This window comes from Neodiprion lecontei, chromosome 4 (assembly GCF_021901455.1).
Source record: "Neodiprion lecontei isolate iyNeoLeco1 chromosome 4, iyNeoLeco1.1, whole genome shotgun sequence".
Classification (NCBI taxonomy): domain Eukaryota; kingdom Metazoa; phylum Arthropoda; class Insecta; order Hymenoptera; family Diprionidae; genus Neodiprion; species Neodiprion lecontei.
The window spans coordinates 1326237-1352828 of NC_060263.1; the positions used below are offsets into that span (position 1 = coordinate 1326237).

General features: G+C 39.8%; 1 protein-coding gene and 2 long non-coding RNA genes across 7 annotated transcripts; 2 read left to right on the forward strand and 1 right to left on the reverse strand.

Annotated features, from left to right (window-relative positions):
• Positions 1-37: 37 nt before the first annotated feature.
• Positions 38-1492, forward strand: LOC124294222. The gene is made up of 3 exons (XR_006904168.1): positions 38-194; positions 405-511; positions 1354-1492. It is a non-coding gene; the product is annotated as an uncharacterized LOC124294222 (long non-coding RNA).
• Positions 659-4942, reverse strand: LOC107217403. Of its 5 annotated transcripts, XM_046738919.1 has the most exons (6): positions 4123-4942; positions 3857-4004; positions 3166-3233; positions 2961-3124; positions 2523-2613; positions 659-2445 (listed from the first exon to the last, which is right to left on the reverse strand). In XM_046738919.1, exons 1-4 carry the CDS (start codon positions 4597-4599, stop codon positions 3044-3046), a joined length of 774 nt encoding a protein of 257 aa, XP_046594875.1. In that variant the 5' UTR covers positions 4600-4942; the 3' UTR covers positions 659-2445; positions 2523-2613; positions 2961-3043. The 5 variants fall into 5 exon arrangements, with proteins under 5 accessions (XP_046594875.1, XP_015510410.1, XP_015510409.1 ...); XM_015654924.2 differs by having other exon boundaries at positions 2961-3233; positions 3890-4004; XM_015654923.2 differs by having other exon boundaries at positions 3002-3233.
• On the forward strand, positions 3145-20767 carry LOC124294220. Its single transcript, XR_006904166.1, has 5 exons — positions 3145-3279; positions 3729-4028; positions 6278-6868; positions 6990-7249; positions 20333-20767. It is a non-coding gene; the product is annotated as an uncharacterized LOC124294220 (long non-coding RNA).
• The last annotated feature ends 5825 nt before the right edge of the window (positions 20768-26592 follow it).

The following is a 26592-nucleotide window of genomic DNA, read 5'->3' on the forward strand; positions in this document are numbered from 1 at the left end:
CAACGCCAACCGACTTCAGGCAGTTCAGCCTTGTACGTGGCGTCACCTAGCTTCGACTTCTCGACTCACGCGCGATCGAACTGCGCCTGCGTCGGTTGGATTTCTTATTTACTTCGGTGCTTCAAGTTGTCGATGTTTGTTCAGCACGCGTCGAGGGACAATATTTACTTTCATATGTAGCCACGGGACGATAGGTAAATAACAGAAAGTAGATCTTACGCGAAAATATATTACGCGTACTTCCTCATACGATTCTCATCGTCTGTTATAAGCAGGCCCACGTACTTATTTCACGTAGCTTTGCTTCTTAAGCGTTTCTTTGCTCCTAAACATCTGCAACGCGAGCAACAACGTGTAGCGCCTAACGTCAGGTTGTACAGAAGGAGACCTTGTTTTGTTTCAAGCTGATGCATGAAATCGCTGTCGTTATTTCGTCAAAACACACACTCATAAATGGTCTTGACTAGTCGCCGTTAGATCAACAATGGAAACCGAAAAATCTCGTTCTGATGTGAGTAGAATAAATCGTAAGGTGATTGTTTGTATTTAAGGAAAATCTTGTCTTTTAGAACGGGTACAACCAGTTGCTTTCGGGAATGAAAAAAAAACATGTATCTATACAGCTCAATACAAACAATTGTTATCTTGCATTTCACGATTATTGGATAATTAGAGTCTTCTTTAATTCCGTGCTTGATAAAATACATTCATGTAATATATTATTCGTTTATGAGCATGTATACATTTAAGAAAATTACAGTTGGAAACATTTGATCATATTGAAGTTGGTAACGTTATCGTATGGGTTCATGATGAGAAAAAACGGTTATTTAGCGATATTGAAGTTGTCTGCAATTCATCGAACCGTAATAAAACAAAACATTCTCAAATTTCGACATCTTAGTTCCTTCAAAATAACTCTAAAATAAGGAAAATTGTGATGCTTCCCTAATGTTTTGTTACGATAACATTACTAACTTCAACCTCGTAATATTTGCTGGCTGTAGTCACCAGGGCATTCGGACTGCATCACATTGACTTTTCGTTGTGATTACAACAATATACGTACGCACAATGGTTAGAGCATAGTGTCGCAGGTTGCGTAAAAAGCGTTTTGGACATTTGCATGTGCAGAAGAATCGTTACTAGTACCTGCATTGGTGAAATTCATCATCGTTATAACCGTGAAATAGCTTCGTACATACGTCGAGTTAGAGTATACTTCTATGTAGAAATATAATATGTCTACAGATATTTTTATATTATACAGTAAATATCGAGTGTTGGAAACTTAGAGTACTCATAAAATACATTTTCACATCGATATAATATATACTACATTACTCATTACAGATTCGAGATTTGGTCACTCTCTCCATCTGTATCTGGACCTCATCAGTATCACTCTTTGCGAGATCCTCTTTTCATCCGGATTTCGAACACAGGCCTGTTCGTATTCAAAATCTCTTGGGACTGACCATCTTCGCTATAATACGAGTATACCATTCCCGTATCAGCTGCCAACTCCTACAGTCGAGTGAGTAATAAACTTATTTGTGGATAGTTCGCTTTAAAGGCAAGCGAACTTTCCCTTCGATGCATTAATTGCTACAAACATTTTACGTCAGAAAATACCTTGATTATATCTACATTCGCGTTCAAGTATGGGTATAACTTGTGTAAGGTATATTTTAACAGCACCACGAATTTTCAGATTATTCGGTGTTTGTACAGTCGTTGATTCAAATGCGTCACAAAAGAACTTATGCATACATATATATCACGAATATTTCTAGATTGATCTCGCAAAATTCGTATGCATATTTTTAATGGATATTGGCACTCGTTTATTGAACCGCAATGCGATCAGAATGTGTACTTTCAGCTATTTTTCTTTTAGTATCCTCTGTTGTTTTAATTCTTGCTAGACTTGTGTGGACTTTGGTAATTGCCTATCAATGCAGTATCACACAAATATTAGACACTTATACATCGAGAATAATTATGGCGAAAATTATGACACGGGGATCGAAATTTGGCGAGATTCCTCAATGCTCATATCTTCGTCCCAATTCAGAGATAACGGATAATTCGTTGCTATGAGTCAACAATGTATAAAAAACAGATCACTAATTCCCTATTCTCATCTAGTTGAAAATAATAGATTATAGCATAATCCAGTTTACATTATGCCAGAAATGATAGTTTGTTACAATTTAAAAATAATGTAAATCCTCTGAAAAGAAAAAAAGCACTTAAACCACAAGCACTGATAAAATCGTGTCCAACGAGCGACAATTACAAATCGATTCCGTAGCTGTTTCGTCGTTCATGATAATTCACCTGAAATCGTTCCGAGTCAACCGCTTGGCTGATTGTGCGTGAGCAACGTTTTTCGTCCGTAAATGATGCGTGTCTTTGATGTAGGGAATCGTGGTTAGTCACCTGAAACTCGACGAGGTTAGTACAAACGTAAATGACGGTGAACCGTTTAAAAGGCGTTTAAATCCTTCCTCACTTACCAGCGCAAGATGAGAAAGCAGGCGTTGAAATTCTCGTAGTTTGCTCGATGTGTGGGTACATACGGGCTTCTAAACAAGGTCTGCTGGAATCCTGAACGGAACAATTTTTTCTTCCTGAGTAGGTATACAAGGGGGATTCTGCGTAAAAATTCCAACACCGGAATATTGCCGACATTTCAGCCGCTTTATAGCTCAGACACAAGCCCTTCTAAATTTTTCATTTTCGCGGTGATTACCATAATTTTCTTTTCTCTCTGAAAACAGAGAAACGGGAGTTTGAAAATGGTGTCTGAGCTATAAAACGGTTAAAATGTCTGTAAAATGCAGGTTTCGAAATCTGTATGCAGAAACCCCGTTGTATACCTACTTTTAGAATCAAACCGGACATTGTTTACATAGCAAAACCTCTCGAGTAAGCAAAGTGAACTGATTAATTACAATCGATAAGGCGTATAGTCTCCAGCAATGGCCTCACGCACACAGAAGACTTCCTGCGTCACGTAGGAAAAATTCAATGACGCCTAATCAGACGACAACGACGTCGCGAAGTGTCCGTCAAAACGGTTACGTCCTCTTCCGAGTCGATGACGAACGACGGTCTTCTAGACAGCCGGCCCGTGTTCACGGTTGTCGAAATCGGGACCTGATCCTTCTTACCCAGGCACTGAGCTGGAAATGACGACCGACGAAGCAGTGGGGGTGGTCGGGCAGCTGAAAAAGGGACATTATGGTTCCTAGAGTTTCGCTGTTTGCGCAGGTAAATCGGTTCGATATTTTGTCACGCTGGTCCAACGAAAACGACGTGGTGCGATTTTCTGTAAGATATCTTTAATCCTGGAAGTATTATTCCAGTCTTTGCTCAATGCCACCGCAAGTATTTATACAACGGCGAGCTGCTTGAACGAGGAGTTAAAGCGATTGTTATTTTGTTTAATTACTATCGAAATGATACACTGTGGCTGATTTATGACACCTATACGATATTATATTCCGCACATTGCAAAAGGAGGTCAAAGATTCGTTGAATACATTGCCGTAATTATATACACGTCGGTAGATTTTTTACTCTTGTTGGGGTCAAACGGGAAGGATCACGTTTTAGAAAAACAGTGAACACATGATTGTCAATGTCTCTTATTTTTCCACTGTAGCTTTTGCTGATCAATTTTGCAAACTGTTTATAAGAAGATACGGAATATGTTTCAGAATCTCATTTCTCGGAGAGTTATATTTCAGCACGTCCGGAGCTTATCCTGCGCTCTGCAACAAGTGGGTTGAAACTGGACGTTGACTATATCTAATGCAATAGTCGTTCTATTATACTTGCGATTTACCGAGCAAACGAAGCGGGGATCGGTGCATCATACCCTGGATTTCGAAGGACTTCTGGGCCTGAACCGTCTCCTTGCGAACGGCTCGTCTCTGGGCTAAATCGACGAGGGATGATCTCCTCGCTACAGTCGCGACGCCGCCGTCGGAACGCTGGTTATGGAATTTAAGAAAACGGTGAGGATGTATGCCACGTGTCGCATGACTTGCTGCTACTCTTTACTCTGCTTTGACCTGCATCGTAATTATAATGACAAATCAGCCGGCGCACCTTGACTGCCGCAAAAAGACGAACTCGCAGAACTTCGACCAGCGCAGCAACCGCCGAACCGACCAGCAAGACAGCGAGGATATGACCCGCTATGGAGATGGAATTCTTCTGATGAGTGCTCACGTTTTGCTGATCGCTCGTGTCTTCCGCGAATCTTTTGGCGTATTTTTCAGCGGCGAATCGTCCCCTCGATTTCTCGCCATCAGGACGCTTTGGTTTGGTGCAGTTTCCATCGTAGTTGCTGAGGTGTACCAACTTCGCTAGGGATTTGTAGTCGGGGTTCCCGCAGAGCTTCATCCTTCGGTAATCCGCTTGCGGTAGTTCATCAGCGGATCTCCCTCGTTCCTGCTCGTCAAATCCACCCGTTTCGCGATTCGTATCAAGCAGCAGCTTCAGCGGCAGTGAAAACAGCGCGCCAAGTATCAAGAGCGTTAAGAGTATGCCGACGTTTATGCCAAGCGACACACGGCTGATCATCTTTAGCCGAATGATCGCGAAATAGGTACCGGTGATTAATCAGCCCTCCATTTTACATATCACGTAGGTACACACTCGCGAAATATCCTCATCAGTCGCGCACTTCGGATAATTTTACTTGACTTTATCGCACTGTTGAGATGGACGAGCCGTTACTGCGAACGGTTGTGCTCTCGTTATAGCCGCTGTTACTAAACTGGAACGGCAATTTCGCGAGACGAGCTCGTTTTATGCCCGCGATACGTTTGTTCGAAATACACCGATCACCTTTTCCATCGTTGTTCAAACACAACTGTTGCGTCTATTCCTCAAACTCTGCAGCTGGCCGAGGCGGGTCTCCTCGGCAATGTGGGCTGATATTGATTCCCCGAAGACCACTACTGCGCACGCCCAATCTTCCGAACATGTATTATATTTCTTTCGACGCGTTGATAGTCGAGTATTCAAATTCGATAAAGTGACCTCACCGATGGCGATAATGCATGGTCGTCGTTTTGTCACCGATCGATATTGACTTGGTATACGAACAGTAACTCGATCCACTGATTGAAAACGGTGCGATTGAGTTGAATCCGAGTAGGGAATGAGCACAATATACCATAAGGCACGAATTTGAACCGAGCTCCGTCCAATAGATCAGGTTCAATAATGAACGTTGAAAATGGATAACCGTTTTTGAATATAATTGGAATTCACAGTTTGACGATTTGATGGATAATTGATAAATGCCAGATGAATTAAAAAAACTTAGCTATTTCGGCCAGAGGGAGATTTGGTTGCTGTATGGGTCTTGAGTACTCAGCAACCCGTTGGGAGTGTTGGGACATTACGGGGGCAGCCGTAAGGGTGGTAAAGAAGTATTTGGAAGGACCTTTGGTGTACGAAAAGATATGTGTGTGTGTGTATGTTTAAGGAGGGGGTCTTTTGAAGCTGCCGTCCTTAGTGTGCATACATAAATAATATTAGACAATATCAAATTAAAATTCGCATCTTTCCACGAGAGCAACAATGGCCAGGCCAACAAAGGAAGCGCCTGCTCAGCAGAGGCGGCGTCGGGTCGGAGGAGCGAGGCGGCGTCGTTTATAAAAGTAATAAAACAATCGAACAACAACTCCGAAGCCGAGGGAGCGAGAGGCGAATCGGCCGGACGCGAGAATAGCCAGTGGCTAAAGGAGGAAGGAAACGGTGGTACAGCAAAAACGAATAAAAAGTAGAGATGAAACACAGGGGAACACCGACCCGACCTGCAGGCCGACCGGTAGCCCCGCCGGAATACGTATATATCTTGCTCTGCTTCTCCATACTCCGATTCTTCGAGGTTCTCAATCCTCCTGCACCTCTGCATGTACAATCTTGTACTTCAGCTGGCTCTTCGCCGTCATTAATTCGTCCACTTGAGGGCAGAAGCTTTTCATCTGACCTTTCGAGTCCGGTTCGAGTTGGAGCACCCCCTTAAAGAGGTTTTGTTTGGCCTCGACTGGTCTGCTCTTCAATTCACACGGTAGAAAAAAATGCGGTGTGGACTTGTATAGAATATTTTTTTGTGTCGATCCAAGACTATTTGATATCAATCTGACACTACCTGACATTGAAATTTTGAATTGACTACAAATTGTTCTACATATAGTGGTCCACACCAGCCACTTTTGGTCAATTTTAACACCGTCATTTTTTACAGTACACACGGCCGTGTAACGGGGAGATCGAAGAGATACGGAAAATGGTTCGAGATGCGAATTCTGGAGCGTCTAGTGCTCGAGATTACGTCTTCGGGGTTTCTTGGGATGAGAACCCGCGTATGTAGAGCAGATGCTGGCAGTGGTGGCCCCGGTGTGTGATTTTTCACCGCCGACAGCTCCTCCTTCGAGACCCGCGCATTCCACCTTTCGCTTCCCCCTGCCTCCCAGCATCCTTCACTCGCTGGACCCGGCGCGGTCCAGCACTTGGTCGTCGTGGCGTGGCGTGGCTCGTACCCCCGCCAACCTGAACCTGGACGCGCCACTGGACACCGGTTGCACGATCTTAGATTTGCTGATCTCGCATTCGAAGAGCCACCAACACACCGACCGACTCTACCCATAACCCGATATTCGCTCACACTCGCACTCACGCTCAGGGTCCGCCGGTGCATGAGTTACTCCGCGAGTGACATACACCGCTCTTCAACACCTACCCGCAGCCACTTCCATCCTCCACTCGATCGCTCCTTCGTTCCTTCGTCATCGACGAGCGTGAATTTCACCAATTTATCAAGTTTCTTGATCAATTTGTAAGTCTGTTCGCCACCTTTGGTTTGCTCGAAACCTTGAAGGCACTCTCTTCGGACTTAACAATTCTAATCTTCCCAGCTTACAGTAAAAAACTCAAAGACATTTTCAAAACATTTTCAGGTTATTCAAGGACGTTAAAAAGTGAATGTTCCCAGGAGACAAAAAAAATTCCAGGATAGTTTTCAGGACTCTTGAAGGACAAGCAAAATTCAAGGATATTTTCAGGACCACTGGACACCGTCAGTCGTACACCACAGGGCAATTGTACTTCCTCCAGAATCAGTTGTAATCTCAACCACGTTGGACCGATTGTCAGTAGTTGTTTCTCCCGAACTTGGTGTGATCCAGATCCGTTCAAGTGACGATATTCGCAAATGAGGGTAGGTAATTCTATTCTGAAAAGGATGATACGCCTGTTTCTCGGTTCGGTATAACACTAACGCATAACGATCTAAATTTTTCACGGCACGAACTCTATTAAGGCATCGGTTCGTGAATTAGTAAACCACGCCAGGGAGGCGCTTCATTCTTCACGTGGACCTCTGTACTTAACGAACGTATTACAAACCGACAATAACTTGTGACCACGTATAATGGACGTATAAGGTTACCGTTAACAATCCCCACACTTCGCACGTGTGTGTGTACAGCACAGAATTATTGACCACCATAACAATTTATGACCTGAAAGCACTTCATCCGCGTCTCCTGTAACAAGTTTTATCTGATACTTTGACGCGTTGGTAGATGAATGACTTTTTTCTTTAAATAACTCTATCAGATGGCCGTTTTCTGTTCAACGACGTCGGACGCGGAAAAATTACTATGGTAGGTGTGGAGTGCTCGAAATTTAGTAGGTGCAAAATTCCACATCTCATGCATATTTTCAGTTTCGAAAAATTAAAGTTTGCTTCAATTACTTGATTATTAACGCGATGCTGCAAGATCACTTGGACGATGTATCTATAATCCATATTATTCACCAATATATAGTTGAATTAGATCTTGACCTTCTGATGAACGAATTCATCAACCCTAACAGCTGCGAAAATGCAACTTTCGGCATATCAAAGTGAAGTAAAGTGCACGGAAAAAAATCTAATGTAGATTCTACTTCGGTTGTGGTGAATATATGTACAGCAATTTTTTTGAGTAAAATCTACATCAATTGTGGTAGATTCAACCAAACATTAGGGTGACTCATTTAAAAATTTTTTTTTTTTGTTAAGCTGCTACTCGAAAAGTTTGTGACAAATACTGAAAAATAAATTGTAAAAGAATAATAGTCTCATTTGTTAATAGCCCGACCTATACCTTAGCCAAAACTATCAATTCATGGCTCACCACCAATATCAAACCTCCCATCTCGAGAGTTAAGGATAGTTTTTTATTAGTTGATAAAATTAAGACATTGATTATCCCGGACAATTACACGTTAATATCTTTAGATGTAATTTCACTGTTTACTAATGTTCCTACAGATCTCGCTTTGCGTGCAATAAACAATCGTTGGGATTCTTTAGAAAATAAGATCCCAATTCCCCTTAGTGAACTTGAAAAAACCTTAATAATATGTTTTGACTCCGCAATTTTTAAATTTAATAACGAGACTTATGCACAACAATTTGGTTTGCCTATGGGATCTCCACTTTCCCCAATCCTGTCAGACCTCGTCATGGAAGACCTGGAAACTTCTTGCATAAACGATCTAGGTTTTAATTTACCGTTCTACTTTCGATACGTGGATGATATTCTTACCGCTGTTCCAAATGAAAAAATACATCACATTCTTAATATTTTTAACGGGTACCATCCTAGAATACAATTTACTATCGAAACAGAAGAAAATAATGCCATCAGTTTCCTAGACGTATTGTTGATACACAGCAATAATAATATTAAGACAGATTGGTTTCACAAAAAAACATGGTCACAAAGATACTTGAATTTTAACTCTCACCATCCTTTGTCCTTCAAAATAGGCACCATCTGTAACCTTGTTGACAGAGCTATCAAACTAGCTAGTACAGAGTTCCACGAAAAAAACCTGGCGCTCATATACAATGTACTAAGATCGAATGATTACCCTCATCGCCTATTACAACAACAAATTAATAAGAGACGCTCCTACATCAACAACACACTTGACCATAATATTGACTCCGCTTCCGTTGAAGATAACAATAGACCTGCTACTACATATATCCCCATTCCATATGTAGCCGGCCTATTTGAGTCACTTAATCGTTTATTCGCTAAATATAATGTAAAGTTTGTTGGAAAAAATTCAAAAGACCTACAACTAGTTTTTGATACAGGCAAAGACAAGATCCCCATAGGCAAACGATCTAATGTCGTGTATAAAATACCATGTAATGACTGCAATCAAGTCTACATAGGTCAAACGGGTCGACATCTCAATACTAGAATTAGGGAACACCAACGCAACATACATGAGATTGAAGAACGGCACACAGCTCTAACGAAACATAGTATCGATAAACAGCACACATTTAATTACGACAACACAAACATCCTTTGTGAAGAAAACAATTACTATAGAAGACTGTTATTAGAAATGTGCAACATTGTAGGTCATACCAATTCCGTTAATCTCAGACAAGACGTTGAACATTTAAGCAATATTTACAAACCTCTAATCTCTGCCCACACAACAAATATCGTTTAACCTTAACTATTTTTATTTTTAAAAAAAAAAAAAAAAAAAAAAAAATTATCTCGTCTCCATTTACAGTCCTTTCTACATAACTTTTCTTACAAAATATTTATTGTTTTTTTGTATAATTGTTTATAATAGGTTCACCTTCACTCTGGATTACATTGTTTTCTCCCATCAGTCGTTATTCACCTGTTGATCCAATTGGTTCAACCAACAATCTTTCGTTAGACATGTAGAACTTAATTATAAAGAGCCTACCTCCACTCAATTGACACCTGTGAATTAATTTCATTGCTAAAACGACCTTCTTTAATTACCTTTTAACACTATGACATACTGACTGTGAAGAAACATAGTTCTTTAATCTTTTTAATTAATGACTACCAACTTTTAACTCCCACATATAAAATAACTTGAAGATTGACATTGTCTACCGTCACTCAAAAGAACACTGTTTCCACCAATTGTAATTGTGAATTCGACTACATCTTGTTACACTTACTTAATTCAAAAGGTAAATAACACCAAAAAACATCCTTATCTCAATTAATCATAAGGTCTTACTTTCAACAATATTTAATAGCTCTAAGAGTATTACATCTACAATAATTAGGTCCGATTACTTCTAGTACCATGATTTATACTATAAAATTCTTTTTTTGTTATTTTTGACAGTTTTTTAAAATAAATCGTTCTGAGGAGGGCCCATATCCGGGTCGAAACGTTAACTAAAATTACGTTTTCTTAATTGACCGATCACCAAGAATCTATAATATATTACATACGAGGTCGAGAATTCTTATTCATCAAAATAAATTGTCGTAAAACCTGAAGGAGGTAGGAAAATATTTAGAGTACGCTCCCGATTAATGAAATATTTTTCATGTATTTTTATGTGGACACCTTGCACCAAGATACGATAATAAAAAAAAAATTAACTAATATATATAATCCAAGTCCGTAAGGTGTACACGTGAAAATAAATAAAAAATATTCCAATAATAGGGTAGCGACCTCTAAATATTTTCCTACCTCCTCCAGGTTTTATGACAATTTTTTTCCCCAGTATTTGTCACAAATTATTCGAGTGGCACCTTAAAAAAAAAATCAAAGGTTACAAAATGAACCACCCTGGTGCATACACTCTGACACTTACTATTGATTTCGTAAGTCTTATTATTGTATTTGTAAATCTTGCCAAAATTGCTGTGGGTACAAGATTTATCTCCAAAAAAGTGCTGTCCATACATCCACCGCGACCTATGTAAAATCTACAATATTTTTCTTTCCCCGTGTTTACTAGTCCGAGACCCCCGCCGGTCACGGAGTGGTAAGAAAACGTAGGCGGAAGGCCATCCGTGTCGTGCCTCCATGCTTTCCGCAGTCAGGTTCGCCGGCGCAGCGCCGCAACAGCTTCCTGCCTTCGCGATCACGTAACCGCGTCGTCAAACGGTAGCGATTCAAGAAGCTCAACCGCCTCTCGCCCGTCCCCCTCCCCCTCCCACAGTCTCTGCGCACAGCTTATATTGGCAGGTTGAAATTGCGCGAGGTGCACTTAGGCGCTGCAGCTTGCAAGCTCCGGCCCCCGTTGTAACGCACTGCAATGCCGCAATGCTGCAATGCTGCGGGAATTCTTGTACGGCAATTTGCGTAATTCTGACAGCCGCTGTGCTGGATTCCCTCGCAGCAAAGAATCACTGCTGCACCTGCTACCGCCTGGTAGTCGTTACACCTATAACCGAGAGATGCGAAATGCGTATCGCAAAACGCTAAACTCTTCACGACCTCAACAGCTGCCGTTGTAACGCGACTTACCGATTCGCACGCGTCAAATTCGCACCCGCTGCCGATCTATTCGCTCGATCGTGATAAATCAATCTTGACACGATCCCAATTATTATTGCGAGATGGGAAGTTTTCTGAACTGCGTTGAAAAATTGATGTGATAGCTTGCGGATTAGAAGATAATGGAATCCGATTCTTCAGCTGGGAAATATTGTACAATTTGATATGTAACACGGGTCAAAAAAACAAAAGTTTTCTTGTATTTTGATTCTACACATCGAACAATGAGCAAAACTTTTATTTGTTACTTATAAAGTTTGTTTTTGTCTTTTTTACGTTGATAAACAAGTCTTGAAGTTTTTGGTTGATAGCTAGTATGGGTGCCTATTCGAAAGAAAAAGGAAAACGTTTTCACCAAGATGTGATGGACTTTGTCGCTATTAACGTTTCCAGGGGCGGTTTAATGAGAGCGTGATGGAAGATTAGGTTTCGAGTTTGATACGAGAAATTCCGTACGAATATAGAATAAGTACGAAAAACATTAATTTTTCAACTTTGTCCATCAATTCCTTTACATTCGTCGTCTATTATCAATTATTATTTTTGAATAACATTGATTTAAATGCAAAACTGAAGTTTGTTCAATTGTTATTTACAATAAATGTTTGAGAAAATAGGTAACTGTTCTTAAAATCTGAAATACCGTTCTAGTTTCTACAAAAACAAACTTTATCTAATACAACTATTTTTTCACTTATTAGTTACGTGGAAGATATCAAAATTTGACCTCTAGAACCAACACTGAAAATTCACGTTTACCGGTGTACCTAATCAAGCATAAATTATGTTTATGCAACGAATCTTTCTTCGTCGATATGTTTTTGACACACAATCATAAATTTATCGGCAGACTTTTGAAAAACCGACCAATAGCCTAACGACGCGGAACAGTTTCTTGCGTCGCAAGTATAAAACGGAGAACGGCGCAGAGGATTCATGTGTTGTAAACGGAATACATACATACTACTGTAACAAGTACCGGATATACGTGAAGATAAAATGGAAATTTATGAGCGCGGTTTTATTGGTAAAAGTTAACGGCGTGAAACGAATATTATTAACGCGTCAATGGGTTTTGCGATGAAAACCCCGTTTTTGCACATCTCACCGATAGCCGGTGAGCGCTCTTCCAGGGGTCGCTGGACCCGCCGATGATCGAGGAGTCCACCGGCTCTGGGAGGTGATCCGAACCTGTTCCGGTGCGTCGAAATTTACGATCCTGATAATTGCGTTCGCGCTTTTATACGCACCCGATAGCAGCTGGCGCGATCAGCTCGACACTCTCCGCAATCGCAGCGTAGATTCGAACGCGTCTGAAAACCTGTGCCGGAGCAGTTGAAGCCAATTATTGAAGTTCTTTTCGGAACTAGGATCGTCCAACAGTCGTTATTGATCGCGTAATCTTTCGCTCATAATTAATCGGTAATACCAAGGATCTGAAAGAGTTAGAAAAATTCAACTCACGGTCATCGAACCGAAAAGTATTGCCTTGTATTATATCTGGGTATAAGAGATGCGTGAAATCGTCTCATGCCGCGTTCATTCCTTCTAATTAACGCGATGCGATTGGGTTTATAAAGCTGGCGATATCTCACCGAATATGCATATAGATATCAAAAATATCTTACGTTGTTACGCTGAATATGTATATATATATATATATATATATATATATATACGAATTATTTTCGATGAGGTGAAATACGATATGGCTGAGAACACGGAACGTGAGTTCATAGATAAACGTCTGTAATAATCGTATCTGTATGTTAATAAAAATCATCGCTGACCGATATTCATTGCGGTGTTATTGCATTAAAATATTACACTTTATACCTCAGGTGTTGAGTATATACTTATATCTGTTAATTATCTTATTTAGCCTCTCACCATTACGTTCAAGTTGTTCGAAAACCCGGCGCTGTGGTCAGAACTTTTCATCTCAATTCGTTTCATTCCGTGTGTATGTAAATTCTTTATCTGTTGTGCGATGTAAACAGTGAATTTCGTAAATCGTTGAGATTGGTTGATTTCTTACTGGGTTATACTTGTCAGGATTTTTCAAGGATCAATTTTTTTTTAATTACATTTTTGTACTGTACACATTACATTCAAGTATATACACAGAAAATTTCACGTCGATCCGACAAATATTCTCGAAGTTACGCGCACATTTGCAAAGACGCCCCGGAGATTTTGAAAGTGCTTTTCAAACTTTTTTCGTATCATCCAGTCTAGAGATATCTCGCTCACTGCAAGACGCCTTTTTTTCGGGGTGCTCCCGGAGATCGGTTATTGCGGTTTTAAAAATCATTATTATATAGAAATAAAAAATACCAGAATAAAGTTCAACGTTGAGTTATACGTATAACAATTTTTATATTCATAAATTGAATTGTTTCTTGATGAAAAATCCTTGAAAAATCGATTCTCTCGGCCTTCTGACAAGGTATAAACTTAAAACCCCTTAAAATGATGTACCAAACCTGCAGATCCGTCGAGTTTCAATTTGGTTCCGATTCAAACGGTATGAAAATTTTTCCACGTAACTGCATCATTCCTCCTGAACGCCGAGTACGGAAATTATCCTTGAATATGTTGTCCGGGGTTGTATTTTTACTTTTTGGTTTTTTTTTTACTACTTCCCGCACGTTTGGCACCCGATCAGTTATACCGGCCGCTTAGCCACGGGGGCGAACGCCTCCCTAGAGATAAATCTGTGTGAAGTAGGATCCCGAGAGGGGCGGAGAGGAGAGCAGGAGGACCACGAAGGGGCCCGGAATCCGCTCCCACGCCTATCAGATGTTAATGACCCTAATGACTGTAACCAGAGCAGGCTTAGGAGCATTGACATTGAGATAAGCCGATATCTTCACATCTCCATCGGGCCAACTGCGTTGGTTATTATTTATTTATATATGCAGCCAAAGCACTTCGAATAACCTGTTTGACAACACAGGACCTCCTCTCGGCTCGTCCGTCCCTCCGCTTGATGCTCGTACGAAAAATACTCACTCACGTATCCATTCCACAGGATGCCTCGGTTTCCGAGGAAAGCCATGAGCACCTTTTATCCACCTGCTGCTATTTCGACATCAATCGTACAAGCGACCTTTCGGTCAGCGAGCAAGCGTAAATATATGACGTAACGAACGCATGCATTTCGGATCATTTTCTCCAAGTTCGAGGCTTTTGTTACGGGAAACGGAATTAATGAGAGTGAACGTTTTGATTGTACGAGTAAATATACTTACATCGCAGAAAAATCGACTTAAATATTTTTGTTTCTTACATTGAATACAGATATAATTGACACGTTGTTTTTTTTTTTTTTGCAATGCAAGAAACAAAAACATTTGAGACGATTTTATTTTCCAATTGTAAATACGATACGCAGGAATTACCCTAAATTTTCATCGTTTATATCTTACACTGTTGTGAATATATTTTGCGATTTTCTTGTCATCAAAATTAGTCCGCAAATGCGAGAATTCGATGCTTTAAAATCTATCAGAAAATTTCGGCTCTGTCAGGAATTATGGCTTGAATTTTCCGATGCACCGCAGCAATTTTATACCTATACAAATCACACGCACTCGTGATGAAGTCCATTTTTTTATATCGGCTCGATGAACCGATTAATTTGGAGAAATTAAATATGACACGGTTGACAAGTTGTATTTGTAGCCATGTGGGCACAGCCTCCCGGTGAATTTACAATCTCGCACAACGCGGATTCGGCAACGCATATAAGGTGTTACGATCAGATAATGTATACGTCCAGTGACGTATGATATATATACACAGTGTGTTTATATCTGCTTCGTGAATCAATTGATAATTGGGTATCTTAATAACTCCGTGGTAAATAATTCTACATTCGTGTGTCAACGTGCCGCAATTAGCCGGTGAAAAGAACGACGAGAAATATCCGTTATTTTTGATATAATTGAAAGGTAAACTAAAGAGAAGGGATTATAAATATCGGGGAACAAGTTTCCGAAGGTTTATTATTTCACAGAGTTATTCGGTGAAAAAATACGGAATCATCCGATCAGCTCGCAGCTTTTTGAGCAATCGTTATACGAGTTTCAAAATCTTCGTTAAACCGACAACGTTAATGAAAACGACAATTAAGCCTGAAAATAATCGTTCAAGTCCAACGGAATGAGGTTTTCTCGTAATCCCATCCCAATTAGGTATGTGCATACAAATGAAAAATCAATGAATTATAGGAATATTATTTCTCTTAATTTGTTACAGGCATATAGCTCGGATACGTAAGATCAATTTTCGAAAACTAATATTATTCCAATTGCCTAATACGGGTTTTAAGAAATGCTCGCATTATGCAGACGTATTAATCCTCGCACCGTTTATAAGTATTCATTGCATAAATAATTGCTCTTGCTGCATATTATAAAAATATAATGCAACGTGCGGGTAAATAAATTATGAACCTCGGAAGGCTTATGTTCATTGATATTTGTATTTGGAAAAAGGTCTCTCGTACGCTCTGCTTTTCATGCTTGCTGCATAGTTTGCATATTTATTAAACTTTCCGGCCTACGCACTGGACCGTATTAAAAAAATTCGTATACTTTTTTTTCAATATTCAAGTAAGAAATATTGCGTATTTTTTATGTATTTTTCCAAAGATGAAAAAAAAACTTTACCATGTTATTTAAATGGAAAATAGATAATCGCGATAATTTACCTCTTAACGTTAATATTAAGAGCTCAAACTTTGAAAGCATTTTTTTTTTTTTGTCGTTATTTGGAAAATTATTTTTTACTTTGATTTGGAAAGAAAACTCGATACACGCTTTTGCTTGATTACGGATATTTCGTGATTTCCGAAGCGCAGCTCGGCTCGTTGGTTGTAGCGTTTCGAGGACCCCGCATATTATCGTTATACGTATCCATATTAAAGGTACCTGCGGGTACGTAGGTACAGGCATGGGGCCCGGTCTGTATACGGTTAAACAAATTATCATATATGAACCAATCCACAGGACGTTAATGAATCGATCGCTCACGTCCCACGGTGATCTTGTGACCGTAGGCAAACACTTTCCCATGTCATTTTGATTAAGAACTCGACCCTGTGCAGCTACGACTCCTCGTACCCGTTCAGCTTGCGAGGTTATACGTACCATAAACGTGCGGATGAAGTATTTTCAATGAAACGAACATTATACCGGTCACACACGTGTGTGGAAATTAGAGAAATTGAAATTAATTTATCCGAAGAATCTCAACTGTCAGAATATAGACAAACATAAATTTGGCCAAGGAACTAATTTTTACTTTTGTTTTCGAATCCTTATTCTTCTCTTTGCATTTGCTTCTTCGGGTGCTCTAATTTAATACCGCATGGCTTCAGGCGATCCTCTGATTTTCAAAACACGAATGAAACAACCATTGAATTTATTTCGAGCAAATTCACCCTGCACCCGTATTTAGAGGAGCTTATATTATTTATTTCCACTATTCATATAAATAACACGTAAAAAAACAAAAAAAAAAAAAATTAATATCAATATTAAGAGCTCATATTTGACTGAGATGTCTTATTCCAGATGATCTACCGAAATTTTGACGCGCGTTTGTCAGAAAAACAAGGTTTTTTTTTTAGTTTTTTGGAACACCCTGTTGCACATGTACGCATGGAACATCGAGTACAATCTTCGCCGCGGTCGGATTGCGCTATCATCGTTATCTCGGCACTTGGCCTACAGAGAGCCAGGGGCGATTGCACGTATGCGGTACAAACCACGTATCGGCATCGACCTGTATGGGCATAAATACCCGGTGTCCGTGTTCGATAATATCCGAGAGAGCGAACCTGGGAGTAAAAAAATGGGGAGACAGGGGGCGATTTACAACTATTACAATTCCGACATTGTGCAGCGAATTAGCTTCAAAAAGCTGCAAGTCTTCGTCGCTGTGCGCATTACGCTTGGCTGGCCGTGGCTATGCCATTACTACTTGCCAGAGGGGCCGGGACTTGAAAGGGGGAAATCGTAACGACATTTAAAACGCTGCAAAAAACAATTCCCTAGTTTGCTAGTCGTCGAGCAAGGATGTCTAGTTATTTTTTGCAATCCCCTTCCTCCCCCCCGCGCCTTGTTTCTTTTCTTAGTTTTTGGATCGCTTCTTGAGGATTTTCAACCTTCTTTTTTTCGACAACCTGCCGCACAGATTTATATTACTTATTTTTCCTCCTGGGGTGAAAAAAGAAATAAAAGAGTACTCTGAGAAAAGAAAACGAGATTGAGTAGGAGAAAGAGAGATAAAGAACCCGGCAGCAAGCAGAGATCGGGGTGTGCCGGCTGCCGCGTGTCCGCTAACGAATGGTGACAGTTCCCGTACCGTCGAATTAACTCTAATGGAGCGTATCTATCAGGTGGAATTAATTTGTAATTAAGTCTTGGTTGTAGGCGGTGATTTTTATTATATATACAACTCGACCGTAAACTCGTGCCTTTTAATACGTGTCATATCATGCTTACAATACATATACGTACGCGTGTCGCATGCATGTTTATACCTGTTTGCTAAATCATCCTTTCCTGTGTATATATTTATTTGTTTTACGTATATTTACGTGTAAATTTTAGCAGTGCAAGAAATTATGCTCCGGCTAAGGCATATTAGTCAAAATTTCTCTTAACGTGATCGTTGTTTTTCTTCGATTGTCTCTATTTGATTTCCGCAGAGCAAACGTGTAGTGCAGAATCACTGAAACCGGATGTTACGAAAGGCATTAGATTTCCGGTATCGGGTCGAATTTGAAATACGCTTTTCGACTCTGTGTCATACAATTAGGTCAACGGACGAAGAAACAATTGCAATCCAAAATGGCTGCGCGATCACGTGGTACGTCCGATTCAATTGTTTTTTCTCCGCCATCTTGATCGTGTCAAGATTTCCGCGTTTTCACCTCGAGTAAGACCCGTTCGACAATACAGTCCGTTCAGATTGCAGGTATGTGTGTAAAAGATTTGAAGTTGACAATCTTCGTTGCCGCAATTTTGTTTGTATAATCGTTGAGGGGGATTATTGGTAGTTTAAATCTAAAATATCGATCGAAATCCGCGGTAGCTTAGGCCGCGATACAGAGACTCCCCCCCCCTTCCTCAACGATTAGAAGAACAAAATTGTGTGGCCCAAATAAAATCCCACAGGAGTTGATATTGCAACGAATAGTATTTATTAATAAATAAGAGGCTTTTCCATTTCGAATTGACGCCGGTACCCGTCGGCAGTAGAAGGTTGGCTATTAGATAGAACGTTTCATACTCGTGTGTCTGACATGTGCATCGGAGCCTGGCCTAACCATTTTAAATTTAGCTTACGACAATTGTGGTATGTAAAAATTGCAATTCCAGGTGTAAATTTCCTAGTGAAAATTTCTACCACTCCGAATTTTTACCGAAATTGACACATTTCGTTCTATTTCCAAGAAAATTGTAAACATGCATAGTTTTTTGGTAAAGAATTGTTCATTTTCATCCTAAAATGGTAGATCTTCTAGATTTTTTACTGAAAAGCTACAAATTTTAATGAGAAACTATGCGTATTCAGAATTTTGTAAAAAATTGTACGAAATGATCCGATTTTCGTAAAAATTCGTACAAAATCGTAGAAATAATTTTCACCATAAGTAGGTGTTCTTTTTCGTATCCATATGATTTCGCGTCGCGGGTTGCCGCTTGCCAGGCGCGGCGCGTGTAACATCGCCGGAATTCACGTCGGAACAACACGTGTTCCGTCGGCGAGCTAGATTCCGAAGGCTCATAAAACGATGGAAGAATTTATTTGTCGTCGGGATCAGCCCCCTTCTCGCCTCCCCCGCCTCCCTCACTCTTTCCGTTGCCGCTTCTATCGCCGTTCGCTCTCTTCGCGGACACCGAGCGGCACGCACGACGCCTCTGTGCTAAAAATACCTAATATGTATGTGAGGTTATAATCGACGCCGCGATCCCAAACAGTGACAGTTCAACCTCGGGCCGTTAAGCAGCGCCGCGCCGCGTCGAACCGGGAACGCTTAATTCGCAGTGATTTTTTTTTACTCACTCCGAATACAAAATGCGCGACAAGTTGTCGTCCGTTAATCGTTCGCATTAACCCTGAGACCTGATCGAAAATTCGACGGCTAGGAATCGAGTCTTGAGGTAGAGAATTTTATGATATGTATACATTGTGCGTTTGGATTCTCGAGTGATACCAGAGTAGGTATATAGATATAGTTGGATTTCATTTAAGAAATATCCTCATTCTCTGGGACGTTAATAGGAATGTGTAACAGGAAAGGAAACAATGTTTACGATCCTTGGATGCAACGCATATCAGTTGAACGGATATACCGTGTGGCTGTAACTTGGAGTGCTATAATTAAATACAATATACGTTTGCAAAATTGTATACGTATAACGCGACTCAAATCTTTCAGCCCGTGGACAACGTGTACGATATTATACACTGGTGTGCGTTTATTTATAAACCGATTAATAACCCTACCTACCAACTATACAGCTTAAACAAATCGCCTCCGAGCGCTGATACTAAAAACCTTTGGCGTATGTACATACATTGCAGTATCAAAAGTGTTCTGTGAAAACGCGTGGTGACCAAACGTTTTATCAACATTGTTAAAAATTTCTGTACGGAACTTCCTACGCTGTATTAAAAGTTTTATTCGGTTCACCGCGTGTTCACTGTTTATTCAATTTACAAATACAACAAATTTACAAAAAAATTTATTAAATTCAAATAACGGTATCGTATATGCTTCTTATAAATTTTACTCCAAACACAAGGCAAATGCATAGTAATTTGCGTCGCTAGATGAAATTTGCAAAATAGCAACCTGATTTCGTAATTCGACAACTCTTACTCTTGCGTCACTAAATTTGCAACAATTTTTTTTCAGTCAACTCCAGCCGAATTCCATGTCGACGCTGGGAGGGAAACACGTGGACTCCAACCACCCCGTGCGCGGTCGGACGGATATAGACGATCGTCACCGCGATCAGGAGCGGCATCGCATCGTTGTCGGGCGTAAACATAGGTGAGGCAGAGAGGTGGGTGGGTGAGCGCGTATCACTCGCGTCGCGTCGCGTCGCGTCGCTCCGTTCCGCGTCGTCGGGTCAGCAGTGTCGCTCGCCTCTGTCTATCTTCACGCACCAGCCACGCAACGCACACCGTTTCACACCTGTCTCGTCTCACCCTCTCTCCCTCTCTCCCTCTCTCCCTCTCTCCGAGGCATCCGTCCGTCTCTCTCGTTCCACGCGACGATCCCCACGCGTTTTTCACACGCCGCGTGTATGCGTCTAACAGTGAAAGTGCAGTGAATAAGCTCGATGACGGGTTAAACCGCGAGTGGTTGTTTTTTTTTTTTTTTCACATTTATTATTTTTATTCTTTTTTTTTTTGGTTTTTTTTGTTTCTGTGCTCGTCAGGCGACGATTTGGATGAGGAATCAGTGCGACGACGGGATAACAATTAAATCATATTTTCGAGGGTTTTGTGTGCCCTTTTTTGGTGTTGTGCTTCTTCTTCTTTTTTTTTTCTTTTTTTCTTTTTGTTTCAATATACGTGCTTTTCAATAAAGCGAGTCGTCGGGTTCGTTTTGTCGTTGCTCGTTCGCGTTCAGTGATGTGTGTCGCGGTGAGGTCAGGAAGATAACACACGACTCAGAGCGGAAGTGCCAGGCGCTGATAGCGGAACTCGACGCTGAATGCATATATAAGTAAGTTTTCACACTATTTTTATATTTTCAGTAGGTATAAGCTCGATCGAAACGATCGTGATGATGAAGTTAGTAACGTGAACGTAACGCGTACGTCAGGTGAAAAAAGTTATTACTTCAGTACGCACACTTTTAAGGATTACGTTCAAGGATCAACTGGCTTTCCAGAATTAGTGTATAATTTGTTTAAAATTGTTTACCAATAGTTGGAGTGTTGTAAAGATGCGAATTAGCGGTGTATCCTAAACATGCATCGTTAAGGTAACCTACGCTAACTTCATCCTTATAAATAAACTCGCACTTCTTCATTTTAACGACTTGTCCACGTATTGTGTTCTCACTCGCTCTTTACAAAGAATTTACGACGATGTGTAATCGTGCAATTTACCCCGTATATGTACGTGTAACGTGTGTTTGAGATCTCTTCGTCTTATCACCTTGTGCGGTAAAGTAGGTACACGGTGTCGAATTATTGTTACACGTGCGCGTAATCTAGTTTCGCATATTTTTTTTTGTTGCTGCCACTCGGAATTGCAAACCAGGAACACGACAAAACTTTTATTATTTATTACGAACGAGAGGTAAAAATTGACGACTGGAGAATAGCAATATCTCTTTATTTCCTATCATTAATCTTATTCCCTCTAGGTATTATACCACCAAGTGTGTTTATTTAATGTACTTGAGTGTAATCTTCTCATTTGCCGATATTTCGTCTAGTGCGGGGAATATAAAAAAACAAAAATATCATTAATCAGGAAGAATGATCTATTAGATTTTCAATCCGTGTACTGTTGTTTTATGTTGTCACGTGCGGCGAAGCATCGTATAATAATAAAATACAGAGAACGAATCGATCGTTTGAAAATTGAAGAATTTCGAGCTATCAATCGATAAATCAATCTAGTAAATTGACCAATTGATCAATATTTAATAATTTTCTACATGCTTGTCTTGCGGTTTTTTTTTTTCACCCGGTTATTAGATATTTTCCGAATAAAATCCAACCCTACCGTTCAACTTGCTGAAATAATTTCGAACACGCATTTGTACGGCAAAATGATGTCACACAGCTCAGTAATAATTACTGATCCGCAGGCGAAGTGAAAACGTGCACTTTGTTAACAATTAAACGCAAGAGGCTAAGGGAATATTACGGATTATCGTTTCCTGCGCAAGTGTGTAATTTGAACGCAGTATAACTCTTGGTCAGGGTGGTCAGGAAGGAAGTAAAAGACGATTCGCTGGCAAGAGTGGAGCGCCGTTTCACCCGTCCCCCGGGTTAGGTGAAATGAATTGATTTTTACCATAATAAATAAGCCATCAATCCATTCGGTACCTAATGACTATCATTAATTTTACGACTCTGGCAATCGAGTACCGAGAATCCGGCTTTTATGTCAGCGTTGCCTCCGCTCATATCGACCACAAACTCGACTGCTACGCTGCCTTCCTTCCTCCTCCGCGCTGTCGAAAGATTAGATAATAAGTACAACACGGGTAACAACTCGATTCCGCACTCCTCGGTTCACCTGCCCACCTAAGAGTTATACACACAGGCATACGGGTCTGCACCTACGTCTTCTTATCGCGGCCTTTTATCTCTAACCTCTGTACCGTCGACCGTACCTCGGTCCTATATACAAACACACATATGTATGCATGGGACATTCCACGTCAATTCGGTAAACGGTTGACCGTGACATTTTTTAATTTCATCAAGGATTTATCCCACGTCAGTGCAACACCTGAAAAGATTTCAAAAAGATTTTCAGATTTTCTCAATCACTCGTCGTTACCCTATCATTTTTTAAACCCATCTTAAAAACACCCAAATTCATTTTTAATAAACAAGAGAAGAAAACAACCGGTTTCCGAAATGAAACATTTTCACGAAAAATTCAGAGCGCTACCTAGTTTTTTTTATATTTTTTCAATTATTTTTATTATTTTTTTTTTTTTTATTTAGCACTTTAAATTTTTTTGGTTAGCTAACTTTTCAAAAAATTCCTAAAAAATCGTACCGTTATGGAACCGGTCTAGAAATGTTTTGACTGAAAATTAGAAGTTTTCAGAATATTTCGGGAATTTTTATACCGTTCGAACAATGTTTCAATTGACCAAGAAAATTGAAAGTGATGAAAAAAAAAACATGAGAATAAGTTGGCTCATCATGGGTTGAATCTTTCAGTGTGTGGAATAGAAAATACAGTTGCCGATAATTTTTTGAGAATTTTAAAAAAGGTCCTTTTCAAAATCAGTTTAAACATTTGTAAATAACTGAGTAGTCGAATAACAAATCTGAAAAAGTTCAGGATACTATTTCAGAGCTGGGACAATGCAGAAAATTTTTTAAACAACATTAAAAATGGCGAGGGTCGGACGTTGGTGGGGAATGCCCCATATGCATATGTATGTATTAAGAGTCGATGCATATATCGTAACGAATTTGCGTGTACAGCTTGCATCGTATACCTGTAATGAAAAATCTGCAAAACGTTTTGGGCTAATAGGGGTCGAAAGTGCACGCTAGGGCTCGTGCCAAAAGTTTTTTTTACTTAATTTTGCACAGATTATCTATATATCTTGTTTCAAATATTCCGGCACGCACGCACGAACGCACGCAGGCACGCAAAGTACTGCGTGCAGCGGCATCTCAGCATCGTTTGAAAATGAGACAACGGCGTGGAATTTAACAGTTTCGTTTAATTTGAGTGAAGAAAAAAAAAAAAAAAAAAAAAATTACAGGTTAGCCAACCCAACACGATCACTGGTTAAATTTCTCGTCGGCGAAGTGTATATATATATATATGTGTCATGTAAGAGTAACGAAAAGGGAAGCGCAATTGAAAAAATGCGCGCGGATTATTCAAGCGAAGAGATTTTTTTTTTTTTTTTCTTTCGTTCTTCCTCCTCTCTTTCACCATTTTATCTTTCACAGTTACTATTTTTCGTTTTCGTTTTCTTTTTACTAGAATCTTTCTCGAAGTTCGGTCATTTATTTTTATCTCGTTTTTTTTTTTTTTTTTATTCCCTTTTCTCGCAAGTCTTATTAATCGCGTGGCACACGCTCCTCTGACTTCCTGATCCTCGCAAAGAGCCCTCGTCACAGATATTTCAAGACAGGATAAAACTCGGCTAGGCTGACATAAGTTATTATAACCCGATGCTCCCTTACTCATTCTACGTGTTATATCTTCTTTCTCTCTTCATTCGTCGCCGCAGTATCGTCGTATTAACTTATCTCTCATACGCGTAATCCACGTGTCGTTCGACTTGAGGAAAAATAAAGATGAAATTTGAAGAAAAAAAAAAAAAAAATTGTTAAAAAAACATTATCGAACAAGTCTCTCGCACACCTCAAACACTGCAGACATTCGCATTTTTCACGTTCTTGTATTATTTCTGTGTGTACCGAGTACACGTATCGTCACTTATTTTCCAAAACAGCTGTTGATCATTCAGTTTATTTTTATTTTTGACATTACTTCTTTTTTGTCGGTAGGTAAAAACGTTACAAACGCTTTCGCATATTACCGAGGAATTCAATTAACTTTCACACGATGTAACCTAAGATATAAAAAATCAAAATTCAACTTACCTCTTTTATTTTTTCCCCAGAATTGAATATCTTATATTTTCACTGTATAAATCAACGCACGTTTCTTCCAATTGCGTAGGAGGAAAAGGAAGAGTGCAAGTTAATTAACCCTCCTCCCTCCTTCTTCTTCTTCTTCGCAGGGTGGTCCTGGGAAACCTGAAAATGTCAGGAAACTCATCATTCAATGGAATTGTCTGGGAATTTTTAATTCGGTCACGGAAAGGACTGAAAATATCAGTTTTCTTATCAGGGGAATTAGAAATGATTTTTTAAGGTAGCAAAAGTTAAATTTTTTTCGTCGAGTAAACAAATTTGCTTAAACTGACGTTTCTTCTTTGTATATTATATTATTTTTCGAACTCGAATTGAATTTGAAACGAATACAGAGTCAATAAGCTGAACGATTTAGGTTTTAGTAATTTACTGGAATTGGTAAAATATCCGGGAAAACTAGGTAAAGTTTTTCCCCAAACATTTTTGGCCACCCTGCAGTTTCAGTTTCGTTGTATAACGTAACCTATTTAATTATTACATCTACTTATCGCGGGTCTTGCCAGAGTATCGAAAAAAATTTGACGCAATTTTTTGTTGCGTCTTTCTGCGTCTCCGTGTATGCGGTAGACTTATCCGCCCATGTGTATTATCGGTATGTGCTGCTGGCTGCAGTCGGTTGGCTTCTTCTTCTTCTTCTTCTTCTTCTTCTTCTTATTTTCGATTCGCTTTGCGGCCTTCTTGCGACGTGGAAGGAGGATAAGGAGAAGGAGAAGGAGACGCGCGCGCCCCGAGGAAATGATTTTGATCTGACGTGATTTGCATAATTCCAGCTTCTTCCCCGCCCACCGTTCACCTGCTCAATTATATTCGCTGCGGAATTTAAAACGTGTTTTAAAAAAACATAGGCTCTTCACCTTCTTCCTTCGTCCTCTTCTCAACCTTGCCTTGCTTCTCTCTCCACCTCGTCTCACCTTCCCTCTCCACCTTCTCATGCTTCTCGTAAGGTGTACGCTTGTCTCTTTGCGCAAAGATCGCATTTCCGATCGGTAGGTTCGTAGGCACCGATGTAACATGTAATATACCTCCCGTTATAGATTTGACTAATGTAAGTTCAGTGGAGGAACTCCGTCGCATAGACAAAAATCCGACGCGGAGCTTTTTCAATCGATCCTTATTGTTGATCAGCTTCGGTATGCGTGATATAATTACTGTAATCGATTTGGAAATTAGTCTCCTTGTTATGAAAATTTTAATGGGAATATTTCAGTGAAATCAGTCGTAATATCGCGATTTAATCTTAATATCCACCGTTACAGATAATCGTAATAACACTTCAAGTCATTATACGAAATCATTCGAAACCAGTGTTTGAAATATTCAATAAGAGAAGCTTGTAATATCGTTCGAAATTTTTATACAAAATCACTTTAACGAGATCAAATTTATTCATGAAATTTCTCGCACGCGAATCAAAAGAAACAACCCTTAATTTCAAGAACTCGTTACTTTAAGCAGTTGGTGAGTTAAAAATGATTACTTTTTGTTGATTTAATTATTATGAGACAGTAAAACGTTGAGCTAATTATTAAATTAACGTACTGGGTAAGCTCCTATTATGTTCTTAAAAATATGGAAGAACTAATACTGCAATCTCAGTCAAGAGCTTACGTATGAATTCCTCAATCTAAATCGCTTTAAAATACTAAATTATTGGAGCAGATGCGTTTGATTTATTACACGATGGTTTGTTTTACCGGAAAAACTTCTTTTTTTACACATATTTAACCAAAACATGTTTTTTTTCTTGCAATAGTCAAATTGACATTTTCATTGGAAGATAACAAAA

What these genes read in the sequence shown, in the direction of transcription:
- LOC107217403 (XM_015654923.2), bottom strand. Translation starts at nt 4,599, where the DNA reads ATGATCAGCCGTGTGTCGCTTGGCATAAACGTCGGCATACTCTTAACG. An exon ending in GTCTTTTTGCGGCAGTCAAG is followed by an intron (nt 4,005 to 4,122) that starts GTGCGCCGGCTG and finishes TTCCATAACCAG; the next exon opens with CGTTCCGACGGCGGCGTCGC. An exon ending in ATCCCCGCTTCGTTTGCTCG is followed by an intron (nt 3,234 to 3,856) that starts GTAAATCGCAAG and finishes TCCCTTTTTCAG; the next exon opens with CTGCCCGACCACCCCCACTG.